This window comes from Narcine bancroftii, chromosome 8, assembly GCF_036971445.1.
Source record: "Narcine bancroftii isolate sNarBan1 chromosome 8, sNarBan1.hap1, whole genome shotgun sequence".
Taxonomy (NCBI): domain Eukaryota; kingdom Metazoa; phylum Chordata; class Chondrichthyes; order Torpediniformes; family Narcinidae; genus Narcine; species Narcine bancroftii.
This window is the reverse complement of record NC_091476.1, coordinates 176,423,507-176,445,117: the sequence shown is the minus strand read 5'-3', so window position 1 is coordinate 176,445,117 and position 21,611 is coordinate 176,423,507. Positions and strand designations below refer to the sequence as shown.

The window sequence follows — 21,611 nt, the reverse complement described above, 5'->3', positions numbered from 1 at the left end:
GAAAGTGACTGATGGAATGCTCTGCTGGGAGTTGGTATGGATTTGATGGGTTAAATGACCTTTTCTGCTATAACAATTAAGTTAGCTGCCTTGTATACAATTTCCATTATATTTTTGTCAGAATTTAGATGCTCCATGAAATTAGTCTGATTACAGAACAATAAATCTGGACTTGAAGTCAGTGGTTTATGGGAGAGAGGCATTTGAATCGTTTTATTTTCATGAAGCCACTGTCTACCGTAATTCGACGTTCTCATTTAGTATATATTCCCCACTCATCCTCCTTTCTGCCCAATATTACTCTACCCAACTTTTTTCAGGACTTCCAGTTCAATGCATCTGTTACATATTTATAAAATATGGATGTAGAAGTGGAACTCTAGGGTATAAAATGTCACCAGGATCAGAACATCCACAAACTTCAATCATATTCAAAAGTTAAAACCAGAGCTCTGGCATTTAGCCCAAATTACTGTTCATCTCAAGTAAAATTTAAACAAAAACAATTAGTTTTGTTAGCTTTAAATTCATACAGATTTATTTTTTAACTATTAATTTATTGTAATATTCATTGCATTTGTCCTTTGACTTTGAAGACACAAATAGAATTGTGCAGCAAAAAAAATGGCTCCTTGGCTGATTTTTGTCCATGGTGATAATTCTTTTCATCTTCTGGATCAACCTACCATATGGGATCTTGTCAAGTGCCTAACTAAAATCTACCTGGACAGTGTCGATCACCCTGACTTCATCGATGTTCTCCAAAAAATACTCAATCAAATTGGTGAGGCAAGATATCCTGTCCCTTAGCATTTTCTCCGAAATTTCACCTGTCATTACCTGGATTATCCCTGAGGTCCTTCTTAAATAAAAGGACAAAATGAGCCATTCTTCAGTTTCCTGGTTCAGCTAACCTGTGCCAAACAAAGAAGGAAAAATCTTTATCGGGACACTAGTGCTCTCAATTCATGCTTCCCATAGTATTGTGGGATAGAAATCATCCAGCCCTGGGTATTTATCCAATCTTGTATTTCCCATGACGTCGAACGACTCGTCCTAAGATCTAAGTCCCAGTCGCTGAGCACTCAGAGCTGTGTGTTTGGTCCACTATCATTCACGTGGCTGACTCACGAGTGCACTGTCAGACTCCGTTTAAACAGAATCATCAAGTTTGAGGATGATAACAGTAGTTGGACTTATTGGCCTCAATGAGAAATTGCTTTGCAGAGAGAAGGTTGGGAGGTTCATCAAATGGTGGGAGAACCACAACCTGAGTCTCAACATGGACAAGACAAAGGAGATAATTATGGACCACTGGAGGCCGGAGCTCAACCATTCTCCATTACATCACTGGTTCCATTGTGGAGAAAGTGGAGAGCACAAAGTGTCTACATTTTCTAAGGGGATTGATGAGGGCAAGGCTACTGGCCACCATCTTGACAACCTCTTACAGGAGCACCCTGTCTGGCAGCTGCAAAGCATTGGAGCAGTAGTCCTACAGAGTTCAAATTTATTGCCAGAATACATACATGGCGTCACATACAACTCTGAGATTTATTTTCCCAAGGACGCAGCAGAATTTCTACTTATCCATACAAAAGAGAAAAATGTAAACAAAGAAAGACATAAACAAACTAACTCTAAGTATAAAAACAATAAATATTCAGTAATAAATAATGTGTAAGGTAAGAGCCATTTTGAGTCTCCGAGTATTGTTTAGGAGACTGTGGTGGAGGCGTAGCAACTCTTCCTGAGCCTAGTGTTATGAGGCTTGTGGCATCTCTTCCTCCTTCATGATGGTAGCAGCAAGAACAGAACACGTCCTGAGGGGTGTGGGTCCTTAATGATTGCTACTGCTTTCCCTGGCAGCATTCATGAAGATTTTCTTGTTGGTGGGGAGAGTTTTACATGTGTCCATTAACTTTTGCAGGGCTTTCCACTCAGGTTTTGGTAACCTCCTACCAGACTGTAATGTAGCCGGTTAGTGCACTATCCACTACATATCTGCAGAAGTTTCCCGAGGTTTCCAATGTCGTACCCAACCTCCACAGACTCCTATGCAAGTAGAGAAGCTAACATGCTTTGTTCACAATTACATTAGTATGTTAGGTCCATGAAAGGTCCTCTGAGATGGTGATTCCCAGGAATTTAAATTTGCTCACCCTCTCCACCTTTGATTCCCAGTGATCACTGGATCGTACACATTTGTTACAATCAGCTCCTTGGTTTCAGTGACATTAAGTGGGAGGTGGTTGTTCAGCAAAGTTTTCAAATTCCCTCCTGTATGTTGACTCATTGCTCCTTTTTTATACAACCCAATTCTGTGGTATAGCCATATAACAATTACAGTACAGAAACAGGCCATCTCGGCCCCTCTAGTCCGCACCGACTTAAGAGAACTCCACGAGTTCTACCTACTCGCTCCCTGTCCATAACCCTCCAATCCCCTCATATCCATGCACTCATCCAACCTTCTCTTAAATGACAAAATTGATCCGCTGCAACCACCTCTTCTGAAAGGTACCATCAGAAAATTTGTAAATGATGTTGTCATACCAAGCCACGCAGTCGTAAGTTTAAAGCAAGTAGAGCAGGGGGATAAGTGCTTTAAGTACGCGGCCCTCTGGTGGTATGGTGCTGATGGAAATTGTGGAGCAGATGTTCTTGCCAATCCACACTGAGATCTGGAGGTGAGGAAATCAGTGCACAGTGGGGTAACTACTAGGCCAAGGCCTTGGAGTTCACTGATTGTTTTTCAGGGGACGCTGGTTTTGAATTTCAAATTGTAGTTGATAAAGAGCATCCTGATGCATGTATCTTTGTTGTCCAGGTGTTCCAGGGTTTTGTTTAGAGCCAGTGAGATGGCATCTGCCAAAGACCTGCTTCTGTGGTAGGCAAAATGGAACAGATCTCGGTTATTGCTCAGACAGGAGCTGATATGATTCAACACCAGCCTTTCGAAACACTTCATCACTGTGGATGAGTGCCACTGGTTGGTAGTCATTTAGGCAGGTTACCACACTCTTCTTAGGCACCAGGCACCATACTATTAAGGCTTATTTGAAACAGGTGAGTACCCTATCAGACTGAGTTGTTGAAGATATTGACCAGTTGGTCGGCATAGGTTTTCAGTACTTGACCGGGTATTCCAACCGGACCAAATACTTTCCTTGGATTCACCTTCCTGAAGACAGACCATACGTCAGATTTGGATGCTAACAGTAGAGTATCTTCATGGAGATACGTAATGGCTCTTCCTTGTCCTGGTGATCAAATCAAGCGTAGAAGCCATTGGACTTGTCTGCAAGTGAAGCTTTGTCTCGTATTGCATCGGATTTGGTTTTGTAGCAGGTTATGTCATTTAGGCCCTGTCACAGCTCTCGGGTATCCTTCATAGAAACATAGAAGATAGGAGCAGGAGTAGGTTATTCGACCCCTCGAGCCAGCTCCGCCATTCAATGAGATCATGGCTGATCTTAAAGTTCAGTACCCCGTCCCCGCCTTCTCTCCGTAACCTTTAATACCCTTATACTGAAGAAATAGATCTAATTCCCTCTTAAATAGATTTAATGAACCTGCTTCTTCTGCCCTCTGTGGCAATGAATTCCACAGATTCACCATCCTCTGGGTCAAGAAATTCCTCCTCTACTCGGTCCAAAATGGTTTGCCTATTATCCTCAAACCATGGCCCCGGGTTCTGGATTTTCCCATCCTTGGAAACATCCCATCTGCATCCATTCTGTCCAGTCCTGCCAGAATTTTATAGGTCTCTATGAGATCCCCTCTCAATCTTCTAAACTCCAGCGAGTACAATCCCAATTTGCGCAATCTTTCCTCATAAGTCATTCCTGCCATTCCAGGTATCAGCCTGGTGAATCGCCTCTGCACTCCCTCCTTAGATAAGGTGACCAAAACTGCGCACAATACTCCAGGTGGGGTCTCACCAAGGCCCTGTACAGCTGCAGTAAGGTATCCTTGTTCCTAGACTCAAACCCTCTTGATATGAAGGCCAACATACCATTTGCCTTTTTAACCGCCTGCTGTACCTGCATGCTCGCCTTCAGGGACTGGTGTACAAGTACCCCTAGGTCTCTCTGCACTTCCCCATCTCTTAATCTATTGCCATTCAAATAGTAATCTGCCCTCCGGTTTGTATTACCAAAGTGGATAACCTCACATTTATCCACATTGTAGTGCATTTGCCATGTATCTGCCCAGTCCCTCAATTTATCCAAATCACACTGGAGCTTCCTGACCCCCTCTTCCGTGCACACAACCCCTCCTAGCTTAGTGTCATCTGCAAATTTGGAGATATTACATCCAATCCCCTCATCCAGATCATTAATGTAAATTGTGAACAGCTGGGGTCCTAGTACAGATCCCTGTGGTACCCCACTGGTCACTGCCTGCCTCTCAGAAAACGAGCCATTTATCCCAACTCTCTGTCTTCTACCTGCCAGCCAGTTCTCAATCCACATCAATACTTTGCCCCCAATCCCATGACCCTTGATTTTGGAAGCCAGTCGTTTATGCGGTACCTTATCGAAGGCCTTTTGGAAGTCCAGGTACACCACATCCACTGGCTCTCTCCCATCTATTTTACCTGTCACCATCTCAAAGAATTCCAATAGATTTGTCAAGCACGACTTACACGTTGACTCTGTCCGATCCCTTCTCTGCTAGTCATATGCTCCGCTATTACATCCTTAATAATGGATTCCATCATTTTGCCCATTACTGATGTAAGGCTCACAGGCCGATAATTCCCCGCTTTTTCTCTACCCTCCTTTTTAAATAGTGGGGTAACATTAGCTACCCTCCAATCCATGGGTACTGATCCTGAGTCTATCGAGTTCTGGAAAATAATTCTTCAAGCATCTGCTATCTGAATGGCCACTTCCTTGAGTACCCTAGGATGTAGATTATCAGGCCCTTGGGATTTATCTGCCTTCAATCCCATAAATTTCCCCAAGACCTTAGAGATACTGATTTCTTTCAGTTCCTCCCTTGCATTAGTCTCTATGTTTCCCAACATTCATTTGCGTCCAGAATCTCCGCTTCTCCCGGGAGATGGCTTTTGGTAGGTCATATCTGCTCCTTGTGTAGTGTTCTGAATGTTCAAACTTCAAAAAGGTGGCACAGTTGGCATAAACGGCAGCACAGATGGTGCAGCGGCTAGTGCAATGCTGCTACAGTGCCGGTGACTGAGGTTCATGACTTCTTCTGACAAGTCCGGTGCGGGACAGGCAGACACGGTTGCAGCGGTTGGGGTTGGGTGTTGGGTTTTTCCTCCTTTGCCTTTTTTCAGTGCGGTGGGCTCTGCGTTCTTCACAGGAGGTGGCTGCAGACATATGCAACTGTCTCTGTATTGAGTGTGCACCGTGATCCAGAGAAATACCGTTTCATTGGATTGTATATGTACAATCTGAGGCGCCTGCAAGTTCACACCAAGACACAAGAGAAACTTGTCCGTGAACTACTCTTTGCAGACGATGCCGCTTTAGTTGCCCATTCAGAGCCAGCTCTTCAGCGCTTGACGTCCTGCTTTGCGGAAACTGCCAAAATGTTTGGCCTGGAAGTCAGCCTGAAGAAAACTGAGGTCCTCCATCAGCCAGCTCCCCACCATGACTACCAGCCCCCCCACATCTCCATCGGGCACACAAAACTCAAAACGGTCAACCAGTTTACCTATCTCGGCTGCACCATTTCATCAGATGCAAGGATCGACAATGAGATAGACAACAGACTCGCCTTTGGAAGACTACACAAAAGAGTCTGGAAAAACAACCAACTGAAAAACCTCACAAAGATAAGCGTATACAGAGCCGTTGTCATACCCACACTCCTGTTCGGCTCCGAATCATGGGTCCTCTACCGGCACCACCTACGGCTCCTAGAACGCTTCCACCAGCGTTGTCTCCGCTCCATCCTCAACATCCATTGGAGCGCTTTCATCCCAAACGTCGAAGTACTCGAGATGGCAGAGGTCGACAGCATCGAGTCCACGCTGCTGAAGATCCAGCTGCGCTGGATGGGTCACGTCTCCAGAATGGAGGACCATCGCCTTCCCAAGATCGTGTTATATGGCGAGCTCTCCACTGGCCACCGTGACAGAGGTACACCAAAGAAAAGGTACAAGGACTGCCTAAAGAAATCTCTTGGTGCCTGCCACATTGACCACCGCCAGTGGGCTGATAATGCCTCAAACCGTGCATCTTGGCGCCTCACAGTTTGGCGGGCAGCAACCTCCTTTGAAGAAGACCGCAGAGCCCACCTCACTGACAAAAGGCAAAGGAGGAAAAACCCAACACCCAACCCCAACCAACCAATTTTCTCCTGCAGCCGCTGCAACCGTGTCTGCCTGTCCTGCATCGGACTTGTCAGCCACAAACGAGCCTGCAGCTGACGTGGACTTTTACCACCTCCATAAATCTTCGTCCGCAAAGCCAAGCCAAAGAAAGATATGTACAGTCAGATGATGATAAACTTCTTAATACTGACCTTCTCCATATCATGCACTTACCCCTCATCCTGCTTCTTGGTGAACACAGATGAGAAGTCTTCACCCATATCCCAGTTCTGTGCATAAATTACCCCTTTAGTCCCTCAGCAGTGAGATTCTTTCCCTGGCTGTCCTCCTGTTCTCTCAATTTTGTTTCTTTTCTTGACATTTGTTACCTTGATTCAAAGCAGCTTTGTAAATGTAACCATTGGTATTCACAAGTTTTCAGTCATTTAAATTGATGTGCATTCTTTGAAATGTTTTGACAGCCAAACATGACGTGATTTGTGACGTTAGTGTGGCATCAATTTGTAGTGTACTTGTAATTGATCCACAATTCAACTGATATTTTATTTGTGATTTTTGAGGTTTATTTGTGAGAAACCATTTGGAGTTTGTGTGTGAATTATTCCAACTATGAGTTTTCATTCCCAAAAGCATGTTTTATCAGGGCATTGGTAATCAGAGACATGCACCCGACGAGAAAGAGAGAGCCAAGTCATCAGCTAAAGATCTTGTCACTTAGCAATGTGCCCCATTCGCCGCGCAGGAATTCACCTTCCAAAAGTAGAGGGCCACTTCAGCGTCAATTAGAATGATTATATAAACAGAACAGCAAATGAAATGAAATGAAATCAGTATGCAGGTACTCCCCAACTTGCGACTTGCATCCATCCATACATACGACTGAAATTGTTTTTTAAATATAAAATTTACAGGGATTACGTTTTTATTGGACAAACTATAACAGGGATACAGGGCATGTAAGAGTCAAATGTCCATACTTACCTTGTTAGTCAGCGTCGCAGGGTCCATAGGTTGGGCTCAGCCAACTTGATTCCTGTTCACATGTGCGTCTTTGGTGGGTGCATGGACAGTTAAAGGCACGAATTCAATATCGTTAGGTGCTTAACTTTCATGCATACACCAACTGAACTCCAATAAGTGAACCCACCGCGCATGCACCAACCGAAGACCTGCATGCACACAGGAACCAAGATGGCTGCGGCCAGCCTATGGACCCCGGGATGCTGACTAACAAGGTAAGCATGGACCAGAATGAGGAAAGATTTGCCAAGGATGATTGACAAATTCAGGAAGATTTAAGTTGTTATCGTCAAATCTATAATGAAAAATTTTTGATTAAAAAAAAATGACTGATCCTTCATCCCAATTAAGAGGCTCAGACCTTTACTTTGTGACTATTACTGAAAAACTCATTGGGTGAATTCATCTGATGGTTGTAACCTCATTACCAACAGCTTGAATTTCAGGCATAATATTTGTTTGATACCAAAAACTTGCACAATATTATCCATACTGGCATACTCAGTAGTTCTAACAGCAAGTAGTTTGGTCATACGTCCACATTAATTTCATGCCTTTGATGGGTCTACTGGTGCATAAATAGTCTTTAGTATAATGGTCTTCTGGAGCTGCTATCTCAGGGCTCATGCCAGCGAGGCAGGAAATAAGAGGAAAGTACAGCCTAACATGTGGATAAGCAGTTGGTACAGGAGGGGAGGTCATTGGGCTCTCTCCAGGCCAAATCAAAATCCGGATACATTGTCAAGAAGAAGTCATGAAATTCAGGGTTTTATGGCAGCATCCTAGTGTAAACATTTATATTATAGCCATCTTACGACATCACTATAATAAATTTAAAAAATCTGCATGCAAAGTAAGGGAGTACTTTGATTATTCGGTAATCTGATGGCAGCGGGGAAGAAGCTGCCCTTGTGCCGCTGAGTGTTCTTCTTTAGGCCCCTGTACCTTTTCCCTGATGGTAGCAGAGTTAAGAGGGCTTGGCCTGGGTGGTGGGGGTGTTTGAGGATAGAGGCTGCTTTTTTAAGACACCACCTCATATCCGTGATGGAGTGACATCTGGTGCCTGTGATGTCGCAGGCCAAGTTAACAACCCTCTGGAATTTATTCTTGTCCTGAGAGTTGGCATCTCGATAGCAGGCAGCGATGCAACCAGCCAGAATGCTCTCCACGATCCACCTGTTGAAGTTTACAGGAGTCTTCTGTGACATACAGAATCTCCTCAGACACCTCACAAAGTATAGGCGTTGGTGAGACTTCTTTGTGATTGCGTCAACATGGAGGCTCCAGGACAGATCCTTAGAGAAGTTGACATTCAGGAATTTGAAATTCTTGACCCTCTCCAATATTGAGCCCTCGATGAGGACTGGGTCGTGCTCCCCTGACTTCCTCCTAAAGTCCACAATCATTTCTTGGTTTTGCTGAAGTTGAGCGCAAGGTTGTCGTCGTTACCCACTCAACGAGCTGATCGATCCCCCTCCTGTACACTTCCTCATTGCCGTTTATGATTCTGCATTCCACTGTGGTGTCATCGGCAAACTTGTAGATAGCATTGGAATTGTGCCTGGCCACACAGTTGTGTTGTGTATAATGAGTAGAGCAGTGGGTTAAGCACACATCCTTGGGGTGTGCCTGTGTTGATAATCAGTGAGGAGGACACATGGTTTCCAATTTGTACTGACTGGGTTCTTCTGATGAGAAAGTCAAGGATCCAGTTGCAGAGGTGAGTACAGAGGCCTAGAGCTTGTAGCTTCTGAGGGAATAATGGTATTGAAGGCTGAGCTGTTGTTGATGAAGAGCGGCCGTATCTATGAAGTTGCTGTTTTTGAGGCAATTCAGAGCTGAGTGGAGAGCCAGCGATATTGTAACTGCTGTGGAGCGATTGTGACAATAGGTGAATTGCAGTGGATTAATTCTGGCCATGACCAGCCTCTTGAGGCATTTCATCACAGTAGAAGTTGGTGCTAACTACTATAATTGGGACCTGTACAAGAAGAATGTCTTATAGCTAAACTGGAAATGCACCCATATTCTGGAGCAAGATTTGCAGGAGGGTTTAAAGTTGAACTTCAACATCTCTGAAGATCTATCCTGGGGCCTCCATGTCGATACAATCATGAAGAAGGCTCGCCAGCAGCTGTAATTCATGAGGAATTTGACGAGATTTAGGATGTCACCAAAGACTCTTGAAATTGTCTACAGATGTACCATGGATAGCATTCTGACTGGTTCCATCACTGTCTGGTGTGGAGTCATGAACTCTGCCATTGCCATCATGGGCTTCACTCCATTAATGACATCTGCAAAATGTGGTGTCTCAAGAAAGCAGCCTCTCTCCTCAAGGACCCTCATCACCAGGCCGTGCCATCTTCTCACTGCTACCATTGGGGTGGAGGTACAGATGCCTACAGTCCAAAAACAGCTTCTTTCCCTCCGCCATCAGATTTCTGAATGGACAATGAACCACAGATACTCACTTTTCTCTTCCTTTGCACTGATTTATTTATTTTTTAAAAGTTATTTTTCACAATTTGATACATGTACATGTTTATGACAATTCAGTAAATTTTGATTCTAATTCTGGTTTAAGGTGAGTGGGGTGGAAGTTCAAAGGAGATGTGCGGGGCAAGTGTTTTTACACACTCAGTAGAAGGTGTCTAAAACGGGCTGTCAGGGGTAGTGGTGGTAGAAGATATAATAGTGGCATTTAAGAAGCTTCGGGATACATACAGGAATGTGCAGGGGAAAGTGGGATTTGTATCACATGCCCAGCAGCAGAGTTTTAGTTTAATTTGGGCATCATCTTTAGCTCAGACATCGTGAGTCAAATGTTTAATTCTGCAGAGAAACCCAAAAAGCTGCAGATGCTGGAATCTTGAGCAGACAAACAACTACTGGAGGAATTCAGTAGGCCAGACGGCGTCGATTGATAAAAATAGTCACTGACTGTTTGGGTCAAAACCCTTCATCAAATGAGATAGAATCAGTGAAAAAGAAAGAAAAAAGCTGGGGGAGAGGCCATAGGACAGAATCTAGGGGAGGAAGAGGGACTACTAGAGGGAGAAACCATTGGGGAAGGGAAGTGAGAGACACACGAGGAGGGGAGACAGAAAGGAATAGATAAAGAAAAGATAGGTAGGGTTACCTAAAATTACAAAACTTAATGTTCAAGACATTAAGGGAAAATATATGTTGTTCTAGCATGAAAAAAGCTGGAAGTAATCAGGAGGTATCATAACGTCCTTGGAAGTAGAGATTATATAATCCATGTTTTGAGCCCTACCTTGACAAAGAGCTTAGGTCCAAAATGTTGGTCATAGGACTTTATCTCCTATGGATACTACGGGACCTGCTGAGTTCCTCCACCATTTTTATGTTTTTACCACAATCACAGTGACTGCAGACTTTCATGTTTCATGTGATATGTTGTTCCTCAAGTTTTGCCCTGACAACGGGTAAGGCTGAGAACAGACATGTCACTGCAGGAATGGTTGGGGTAATTGCGATGTTTGGCTACAGGAAGCTCAAGCTGAGACCCACACACAGACCATAGGTGTTCAGTGAAGCTGTCACCCAGTCTGCTTCTGGTCTAATTGATGTAGACAAGGTCACACCAAGTACACCAAATGCAGTAGATCAGGTTGGATGGTATACAGGTAAAGTTCAACCTCACCTGGAAGGTCTGTTTACAGCCCTGGATCGAGATGAAGGCAGAGATGAAGGGATGTTCACATTCATTCTTAATGACCCAATATCCACTTCATTTAAAGGAGAGAGTCTACATGTGCAGCAAGAATTCTACAAAACATGCTTTCTTATTTACAGCTGAAATGAGGCAGCTCGAATGTGCAGATTACTCCTGTGGCTAATTCTGTCAAATAGTAATAGATTTTCGTTTGTACATTGTAGAGATGAGGTGTGGAATCTCTGCAGGTTTTGACTCCAGATTCATGTGTTGCAGCATCTACTGCAAAGTGCAAGGGTGGGTATAATATGGGCTTGGCTAGGCTGCCTGCTGCACTGGAATCTCTACTGAATGGATTCTGCTGGGAAAATGAAGAACTGGAAAGATGATGTTGAATGTATACAAAATTAATTGGTTTTTTTTTGTAATGTGGGCTTTATAGTGACTATAGAGAGCAACATTTTACGTTTTATCTTCCAGCGGGAAAAACGATGGAGTATTTCTTCAGCAGGAGCTGAAAAGAGCACGCCAATTGTGAGTATAACCTGGTGCTCCTCCAACCACGGAATGGGCTGTTTCAGGCAGGGGTCTTTTGAAGGAACATTTTTCTACACAGAAGTACAAAACGTCATATCCAGAAAGGATTAGAAGCTTTGGAAAAAATAGTGAGTGATAAAGGGGAACATGAAGGTCTTTAGAAATAAAGAGAAGTGAACTCAGGCAAAGGATTATGAAAAGCTAGAGGGATCCACTGATTCATATTTTCTTGAACAAAATGGAAAACTACGTGGTTCAATCTTAAAATTGTCTAAGGATGAATTTTAATGAAAGACAACATTTTCCCAAACGGATTAACTGAAAATTGAGAAAGATTGATTTTTTAAAAAACAAATTGTCATAAGAACCTCAGAAATACAACAGGTTAGGCCACCAGCATCTAGATTCGTGCACCTGGATCATGGCTAACCTTCTGCATTAATACCTTCTTCCTGCTCTGCTCCACTATAACACCAGATTAAAACCCTCTCCTCCAGCACACTTGAAGCCTGACCAGTGCTCGAGCACAAAAATTGTACCCGATGATCTTCCTCTGAACAAGAGAACTATTCTTTATAAGTGCAGACACTCTCAGGGCCACTTAAGGGTTCCAATAACCATCCTTAACATGAGGTTTCTGTAACTCTGTCGACTGAGATTGTTGACAGTTGAGACTACTGTCAACTGAGATCACTCTTGAAAGAGATCACTGTCAGCTGAGATAACACTTGAGTGAGATTGCAAAAGTTACGCTAATACATTAATTAGTACAGATTAGTCTTGGTCTTAGTTAATTATAGATCTTATTTAGAATTCATTAATTGGGGCAGATCTGTACTGCAGATTTAAAACATGCCAGACCAACGGGCAGTTGTTGGATCTGAATGCTGGACCAAAGAGATTCGATCTGCATCCAGAAACCTACTGACTTCAGCTTTGAATGCAAATAGTCCATCCACAGATCTCAAAGTTAGAGAGCTCCAATTCATTACCTCTGAATGAAGAACAATCTCCTCGTTTGTACTCAGAGTGCAGGTGGAAGTGGCTGTGCAAAGTGCAGCATTTTCAAAATCTGCTTCCAATGAAGTCAAGGAAATCGAACGACAGAAACAAAGTTCAGCATAACTCCACTTGTCTCCCCAAGATTAGTGCAAGTGGCAGGGTGAAGTGGCTCAACAAATTGATGATCATTTATTCTTCAATTTTTCAAAACAATATAAAATCCGCCAAACATACTTATTTTGGAAAATGTCAAGATTTCTTTCAGTTATATTACTTAGCTTATCCTCCACAACCAATAATATTCCATTATTATACCAGGTTAGACAGTCAGCACAAAATGGCACTATCTGCGCAATCTGGACCAAAATTCCACCCCAATTTAACCTGGGCTCAGCTGGCAGAGTTTTGGGAGGTGATGTAATAGATCTCTTTACCTCTAGGTTAGGAATGGGGTACACATTTATACCTTCTATTGCCAGTCAGGATCCATTTCCCAAAGAATGTCAGCATTTTCATGGAAAAAAAAGGCCAAACCTTCACTGTCGATAGCATCTTTGCAGAATGCTCTATTGGTGACTGAGTGAAAAATGTTCTGTCCACAGGAGAAATCTACCCCTGTGCAGCAAACTTGGGAGAACTTCAAGACCACACCATCCAGCACACTTCATTTAGATGCCCAGGAAAATATGGAATTGAATTCACCAGACTGGGTGACATCTGCCACACTCTCACTTGACACAGAAGGAGACTATCAAACTGAAGTTTAATGTGGATTCAAAGGTAAACAAAAACATGGAAAACCGAAACAACAGACTTGGAAAATATATTTTCCCACTGATGCTACGAGGAGGATTTGTTTTGTGTTGAGAGTCTCTGAATACTTTTGAATTGATATGAACATTCATCATCTGTCAGTCAGGAAAGTGGAATTCTCCGCACTCTCTTCTTGTTTCCAGCATTCTCCCTGTGACTGGTGGGCGAGAATCTGTGAAATGATGTGCCAGGTCGACATACTCAAACCCTCTGCTCATTTTGATTTAAATGTTATGCAGCCCACAACTGAGATTAAAAGTAACACACTAAAAATCTAGTTGGCAAAACAATCTGGTTAAATTCATTTTGATTTGAGATTGACAATTTTGACTCCTTAGTTAATACAGGAAAAGACAATCATGAAACAATTGTACCTCCTTTTATACCTGATTTGTAAATTGCAGCTTTTCAATAATTTTCCCCTTTTCCATAGGCTGTGATTTATGAACTGGATTTTTGCAATGGCTACTCCTCTTGGTGACCTTTCCTCTGACTTCTGTCTATATCAAGTGGCCACACGACTATTCCTGCATCCAACTTCATTCCAAATGGATCTTTGTGAGCCTCTAACTAACTCGATGAAACCTCAGTCGACCCAAATAGAGGGCACAGATAGGTCATTTTAAAAATCAGATTCACACCGACTTCGGTCTTCCATGAGTTTCTCAACATTCCCCTCATTGGAGACATAAATTGTAGATACAGAAATAAAAATAAACAGTTCAGGATTTAATAAAGCTTGTTGGCCATATAGCATTTACCAAGACTCAAAGGAATCGTCCTAAAATGTCTCTCAAGCTGACTGCATGAGCTGTTGTCCTGATTTTACAAGCAGAAAAGACTTTTATTTAGAGGGCTTGAACAGCAGAATTATACTTGATCTCTGGGTTCGTTAAAATGATCCTCAGTGAAAGTACGTTTCTCAGGAACAGAAAATGCTGGAAATCAGCCTAAAATAGAACAGGTATTTCTCTTTCCCTCTCCACAAATGCTGCCTGACCTTGCTGAGTATTTTTTTGTATTTTCTGTTTGAATTTCCGATTTTCAGCACCTGCAATTTTTTTTGCTTTTCTCTCGGGGCATTTTGCAATGATTGACTATTGCTTTCAAAAGGCATCATCTCACTCCCTTGGATCAAGATGGTCAACATGCAGATAGAAGTCCCATGTCCTCATAAATAGACTCAGTCTATTTTGTCCTCACAGATGCTTAAAATAAAAAAAAGCATGAACTGAACTCTGTCGCTGAAGGGACGACATTCAGTTTTAGAGAATAAAATTAGGATCTGATATTTGCCTTCAGAGACAATGAAGTTAGTTTTTTTTGTGCCTATAGAAATTTAGAGTGATGATATGTACACATAGGTTCTTTCCAGTCATTAATGGCCGATATCACCCTGACTTGTCCTGACGTTCTCGGAGACCCCATTCCCTAACCTATCATCAGAAAATTTGGAGATTTTTTAGCTGCTCCACAGGAAGACCTGCAATCAAACAGACCTCCACTCGTGCTCCAGAAAGGCAGGCTATTCAATGGTCTGATTCAATCACAGGACACTTTGGTGTTAATTAGATTCATGCAGTCAAACCCAGTGCTGGAGGGCAAGAGGGAAATGGCCTCCATTTTTATGGATGAAGAAGGAGCTTAGACTCTTGCATCTGATCTTGACCAAGTGGCTGGGGTTGCCCAGCCCACAGGAACAATCCTCTTAAACACATGTAGATTTGGGGAGGGTGCTGGATAACAGGAGTAACTTCGACAGCAGGATCCTTCCAGAGCCAAGGCTAGGCATCGGGAACCCAGGAGTTCAGGATGGGTTGTAACTGAAGAAACTAGAACTAAGTTTAGAATTCTTCAAATTTCAGGAACCTAGAGGCAGAGAAGAGCAGATCTAAAGCATGGAACAGGAATACGGATTGGGAACCCAGGACCAGTAGTGTACCTACAAATGGACTTGGAAAAAAACTACTCAGTGAGGATTTCCATTTTACTGGATTTGTTCCTGGAATAAGTTCATCTCTAATTAACCATTGATCTCAGAGATATTATTTTTTTCTGAAAGTGATTCCAGATGATGGCTGTCTTCCTTGGCAAGCTGAATCGATCAATAATCATGAGTATTAAAAGGTATCAAAGTGAAGACCAATCTCAAGCACAGAGCCTTATCTTGCAGCTGAACATCCACAGGATGACAATTTGCTGACGTGGAACTGCAGTGGGGTTGTTTGATACCTTCGGCACAGAATATATGCACCCCTCCTCACCCCTTCACTCCTGTTGTCTAGTTGGTTCAGCCTGGATTGGGAAAAGTGGGGGCCATATTGTGACACGGAAGAAAAATTGTGCTTCAATGGCAAGATTTCCATTTTAATGGAGTCACTGCAGGATTAACAAATGGCCTTAGGCTGCTGGTCAATGTTGTGTGCCACCCTTCCAAGACAAAAAGCCTATGAATGCCAGCAACTATGGGGGGGGGGGGGGGGTCTACTGCTGGACTGTGCAAGATCTGTCCTGTACCTAGTGGGTTTGTTTTACATCAGTGTCACGTATGATTGATTAATTTTACACCAAATTATTAAATCATTTTGGAAGGCCACATCATTAATAATTGAACTATCAATAAAATGTCTTATGAATGGAATTGCCCAGGATAAATTTCAAAATATTTTTAATGTGTTCCCTTGGTCTGTAAATTTGCATGTCATCAAAATAAAAGAGCTGTGGTTGAAATACTTCTCCTTGCTCCAATACAAATTTCTGGAGCAGCAACTCCTGGGCAGGTAAAGTTTGTGAATGTGACTGGAACATCTCTTACAAAGTCCAGGCTCAACTCACATCCTGTTCTTCAGAACTCATTGCTTCAGATTTTGTTCCAGGAACATTCTCTCATCCTATCTCACTGTGAACTATTTTCCAAGAAGGTTTATTTAAATCATCAAGCTCTAAACTTTATGAGCTTTGTCTTGTCAGTTTGGCCAAAACAAGGCTCAGAAACAAGATACTGGCTTTTGTACTTGGAAGTGGAATGCAGGAACTTGCTATTGATAGGGCTTCCGCTCTGTGAATCTCAATTAACACGTTGTTACTTTAATTTTTTTTACTTTATAGCTATATATCCTTTCCCAGGGAAGTTATTTTTTGGCTTGAAAATTATTAGTTACAACAGATTATAAAATAAGTTTCATGCACTCCCTTTACTTAATGCTCAAAGTACAAAAAAGAAAAAATATGTAAAACTATATGTCAAAGTTCTTTCATTAAACACACTTTATTTAGCTAACTAGCCAAAAATAAATTTCCTCAGCATGAGATCCCATTTCATGAATCTGAGATTTGTAAACTTTCAAAGCTTACAGACTACAAGGTTCAGCTGTAAATACCAAGAAAGAACAGTCTTGGCTGCATCCGCACCCCCTTTGTGTTTTGCAAGTTTCTTATTAAGTATTTTTGGAATCAGATTCCAGACAACTTTCTAAAGTCAAGCATTTTCCCCTTATCTCCTCTCTAGATATTTCACCAGTGATTTTAAAACTGTAATGTCCAGTTATTAAGCGAATTGCCAGAAAGGGCATATTTCTTCATTGTACCTTTCAACTTGCAAACTTCTGTTAGGTCACCTCTTAGCCTCAATCCACCAAAGGGAATTGTCCTAACCTTTCTGACCACTTCCTTTACTAGAGTCCTTTATCTGCATTAGCATCCCAGTGAATCAACTCTGCAGTTTTCTCAAGGCTTTTACATCCTTTGTGAATGTGGTGGCAGGAATTACCCACAGTAAATAAGTGAGGAAAAGCAGACAATCTATCAAGAAACACAAATAATGCAGATACTGGAATCTTGAGCATGCAAAGAATTGTTGGAGGATGACAATGGGTCAGAGCCAACCATAGGAAGAAATTTGAAGAAGTCTCTGAAGCTTTCACCTCCTGCACTTTCAAATGCCACCCCCTTGCCTCACCCCCTACCACTGGCTCAATCCCCACATTCTCCTCAAAACGCTACCATGGCCATGTTTTGTTCCTCTCGACCTGTCTTCACCCCACCAGGATTTCTGCTATGTACATTTCGTCACTTGCTTGCAACAGTTCTCCCTCCAGGCCCTTCGCTCTACCCTCTCTGCCATGCATCACGATCTTTGTACTCTCTGTCAGTCTATGTCTGAGCTCCTGCCCTTATTCTTGAACATGTGCTATAAAATGGAACTCTATCCTCCATCGGATCCACTCCTTCACTCACCAATTCTTCCAGTTTCTTACATCTACCAGGGACTGCAAACTTACCCACGTCCGATCCTCCACCATGAGTGCGTCCCTTGATAGATGTAGTATCTTTCCCCCCCCCATTGTATTTTAATCTCAATAAAGGTCCCAACCTGAAATGTTGACTGAACATTTCTACTTGTTGATGCTGTCTGACCTGCTCATTTTCTCCAGCAATTGTTTACCAATTTATGAACGTCCTCAATTATGGTTTTGATTATAATTATAAAATTACCCTCCTCTGTTAATAAACCCAGACAATCCAAATGGTTTTCAATAACCACATCAATTTTCCCCTCTAACTTTAAGGATCTGTTCTCCTTGTGTTTTGTGGGGTCTGTATATTGATTGGCAAGGTCACAACTTATTGTCCATCTGTCTAACCATTTTGTTTTCTCATTTGGTCCTGTTAACTATTGCATATTGGGAATTTAGCATTCCTCTTCATATGAAGTGACCTGTTTCTCAGGAGTGCTACACCATGTTGATCTGGTGAGTCATTTGGGGGCATTAAGTGGGACAAATGCATCTTTTGCATTATGGCAGGATTTATGGGACATTTGCACTGTTGCACACATTAAATAGGAATGGCAAGAAACTATCCAATGAACCTGTGAGATGAGCTTTGGTGACTGGAGCCGTTATCGCAGTAACCTCTGGAGCGATGGAGAAAATACAATGTTGGAATGAGGGGTGGGGCCTGAGGATGAGCTGTCCTCAGGAGTGAATTGTAGTTTGGTTGCAGCAGGAAGTCAGCGCCTGATGAGAATACAAGAATATGTAGAGTAGGGTGACTATCCAGTGACACCATGGCTGGTCCTTCACTTCTCGCCTTCTGTTGTGCTCTCCTAAGAATGCAAAACTATTTCATTGTCACTTGAGAATTTAGTGTATAACAGACTGCAGAACTCCAACGACCTTCAACTGTTGAAATGTCCAACCCCTTTGTCCTGAGATTCCATTCTGTAAAAACAACCGCAGATGTGCCCCATTAAGCTTCTTCAGTTTTTTTGTTCGTTTCAATTAAAACATCCCCTGTTCTGTTAAATTCCAGAGCATATGGGCCAATTCAATTTTTCCCACTGAAATTCTATCTATTTGTTAAAATCCGTTGAGCTCACAAGTGAAGAGCTCAACTTTCCTTTTCTTCAGTCGCAGCTGATTCACACATTTTACTGACCCGCTGAATTTTCCCAACCTGGAATGGATTCCTGAAGTAAATTTCCCATCCTGAGGGTGGTGCCCTGTTGGACTGGACAGGAATTCATATGGTGCATCAAAGGAATCCAGGGGCTCAGGCCCTGCTGAACACAAACCTGTAGACTCAGGGTAGCAGTTAGCAATTTGACAGAAGGTGGAAGGTATCACTGAAATCTGATTCAAAGTTGTAGCGGAGTTGAATGCAATGTCTTGTGTAACAGGCCCTCCAGAAACAAGGTATCCCGCAAGTGAGCCCCTCTCCATTGCAGGAGCCTGCTTTAGTCTTTACGATCCATGCTGCGAATGTCGTGGATCCCTTGCAGCAACAATGACAGAACGATGGTTAGGACCGTTGGACTGTCAGCATCTTTTATATCTGAGTACATCGTGCACAAAGTGTACCACAAATGTTCTCAATTGTCAAGAGCATTCGGCGAGCAATTCACTCCACAATTCAAGCGCACCGTGTATCAGCCCCTGCACATCTCATTGACATTGTTGGGCCCAGCATTCTTTGTTTACCCATTTTCACAAAATAAAAATGTCCTATTAGCCCTCTTTAATTCCACTTTATTGTTGCATGTACCAGGAATGCAGAAATAAAAGATGTTTTGCAAGTAGACCAGAGGACAGAGCACAATAAATAAGACAGTACAATGGTGCAGAGTTACATAGACCAGTTGCTACAGAATAAAAACATAATAAGATTATGACTTTGGCGTTCATTGAGAAGACTGAATGGCAGGAAAGAAACTGTGCTTGAATCTGGTGGTGCCTGATCTGACACTCACAAATTATCTTCCTGATGGATGGGATGTCTTTTAATATCTTGGCTGCTTTTCCAAGGCAGCAGAAATGATAGATGATGAAGGGGAGGGTTGTGGGTGTGATGGCCTGAGCCATGTTCACAACTCTCTGCAGTTTGTTGTGGTCTTGGATGGAGCTGCTCTTGTCCCTCACAGTGATCCACCCTGACAGGTGCACGTGTAGAGCTAGTTAAGGGATGCATGTGACATGCTAAATTTCCTCAGGCTTCTGAAGTGGACGCACTAATGGGCTTTCTTGGCCATTGCAGCATGGCAGAAATGCCACATATGACCTGTGCAAGCTGGGTCACATGATATGTACGTGTTCCTGGCATTCTGTGGGAGAGCACTTCACCATTCAGCCCTGTTTCTAGTTGATGGCACATGGATTCTTCTCTTTATTGCTCAGTCTATTCCAAGCGCCTACGTAAGCCCATGTCAGCGATCGTATAGTCAGTGATTGCTGAGCCCTTGGCTAGTTGCTGAGTCCTTTTATATGGACCCATCTACTGAATCAAAGCAGTCACGTTGGATATAATCTGTTCCCTCAGTACAGCGATGTCTGACCTTTACCATAGGGTCTTCACGTCTCAGTTTCTGTTTGTGGGAGGTGGAAAGAATACTGGGTGCTGGTCTTATTGACAAAAGTATGGGCATGGAGTGGTCAGTATCTTTAATCGAGGTGTGACGGTGATGGAGGGATGGGTGATGTGTTGATGGGACTAGTGATGCACTGGTGGGACGGGTGATGCGCAGGTGGGAAGGGTGTGACCGGTGATGTTTTTGGATGGGTGATGTGTGGGTGGGGACCAGTGATGTGTTGGTGGGATGGATGATGCGCTGATGGTCTGGGTGATGAACCAGTCTTGAGGTTGGGATGGTTGGAGTTTCCGACTACAGTCAATATGGCTTCACGGTGTTTTGTTTTGAGGCTGTTCATGGAGATGAATCATTGGTCGAGTGCCAGTTTCATGTTCTCCTGGGGTGGGACATAGTCTGGTGTCAGTATTCTTGATGGGAATTCCTATGGCAGGTAGATATTCCAGGTCTGGGGTTCAGGAAATCCCTTCACTTTGAATTCCATCAGCCATGCTTCAGCCTATCTCACCAAAGCAGCCAAGAGTATGTACAGCAATTGCTTTGATTTGCTTTCACTTTAGATTTTTATCTTCACACGCTGGTGGTCTTTATTCAGTGCTGCTGCTTTTTGAACCCTCCTCCTCTCAATTCCATTTTTATGCAGATGATGGGCATTTCATTCTTGTATTCTCAGGAAGTGTGGATAAGCTAAATAACATGGGTCTGACTTTAACATGCACAACCCCTCCCTGACTGTACAGTGTCACTCTGACTAAAGTCAGATGATGAGAACTCAGAAAACTGAGACCACTGCCCCATGGGGCAGTGATCAATAAAAGCAGGTGTTGGTGACAAAATTAATCACCATCTTCAATGCATTTGCCCAATCTTTAAGACATCTGTGGGAAGGAATGTTTGTCGTCATAATTCTCGAACCAGTCCCTGTTCTTGAGCTTCAGAGCAGCAGTGATACCTCTTCAGCTACAATCTACAAGTTAGTGTAAGAATGCAACACTGTAACAGCACCAGTGACCCAGGCTTGAAACTGGCCTTGTCTTTACGGAGTTTGACCCTTCACCCCATGTCCACATTCCAAATTTCTATATGATTAGGAGATTAATTGGTGTATTTGGGTAGCACAGACTCTTGGACTGGATGGGCTTGTTACTATCTCTAAATTAAAATGACAGCAGGCACCAAAAGGCACTGGAGAGATGCCATCAACGTTGATGTCCTAAATCCTTCAAATCCACTGGCAGGATAAGCTAAGCAGCATCAGCGTCCTCTTACAGTCCACCCACCTCACCTTCCCAACATCAAGACTCCAACTGTTCTGTCAGATCCAGTGGGTCGGCCGCAATGTTTCTATACCCAACACCCCAAAAAGAGACCACAATTTTCTT

General features: G+C 42.9%; 1 protein-coding gene across 14 annotated transcripts in view; it reads left to right on the top strand.

The window, feature by feature from the left end:
* The window catches only part of LOC138741615 (adhesion G protein-coupled receptor B2-like), a 711,436-nt gene extending 695,597 nt beyond the window's left edge, over positions 1 to 15,839 (top strand). For 12 of the 14 annotated variants that reach the window (XM_069895953.1, XM_069895952.1, XM_069895951.1 and 9 more), the window contains 2 exons: positions 11,493 to 11,546; positions 13,154 to 15,839. In XM_069895953.1, the coding sequence (XP_069752054.1) occupies positions 11,493 to 11,546; positions 13,154 to 13,318 (219 nt within the window). In that variant the 3' untranslated portion in view covers positions 13,319 to 15,839. The remainder of the gene's footprint in view (positions 1 to 11,492; positions 11,547 to 13,153) is intronic. The other 2 variants (XM_069895948.1, XM_069895950.1) reach the window with 2 other exon arrangements.
* The last annotated feature ends 5,772 nt before the right edge of the window (positions 15,840 to 21,611 follow it).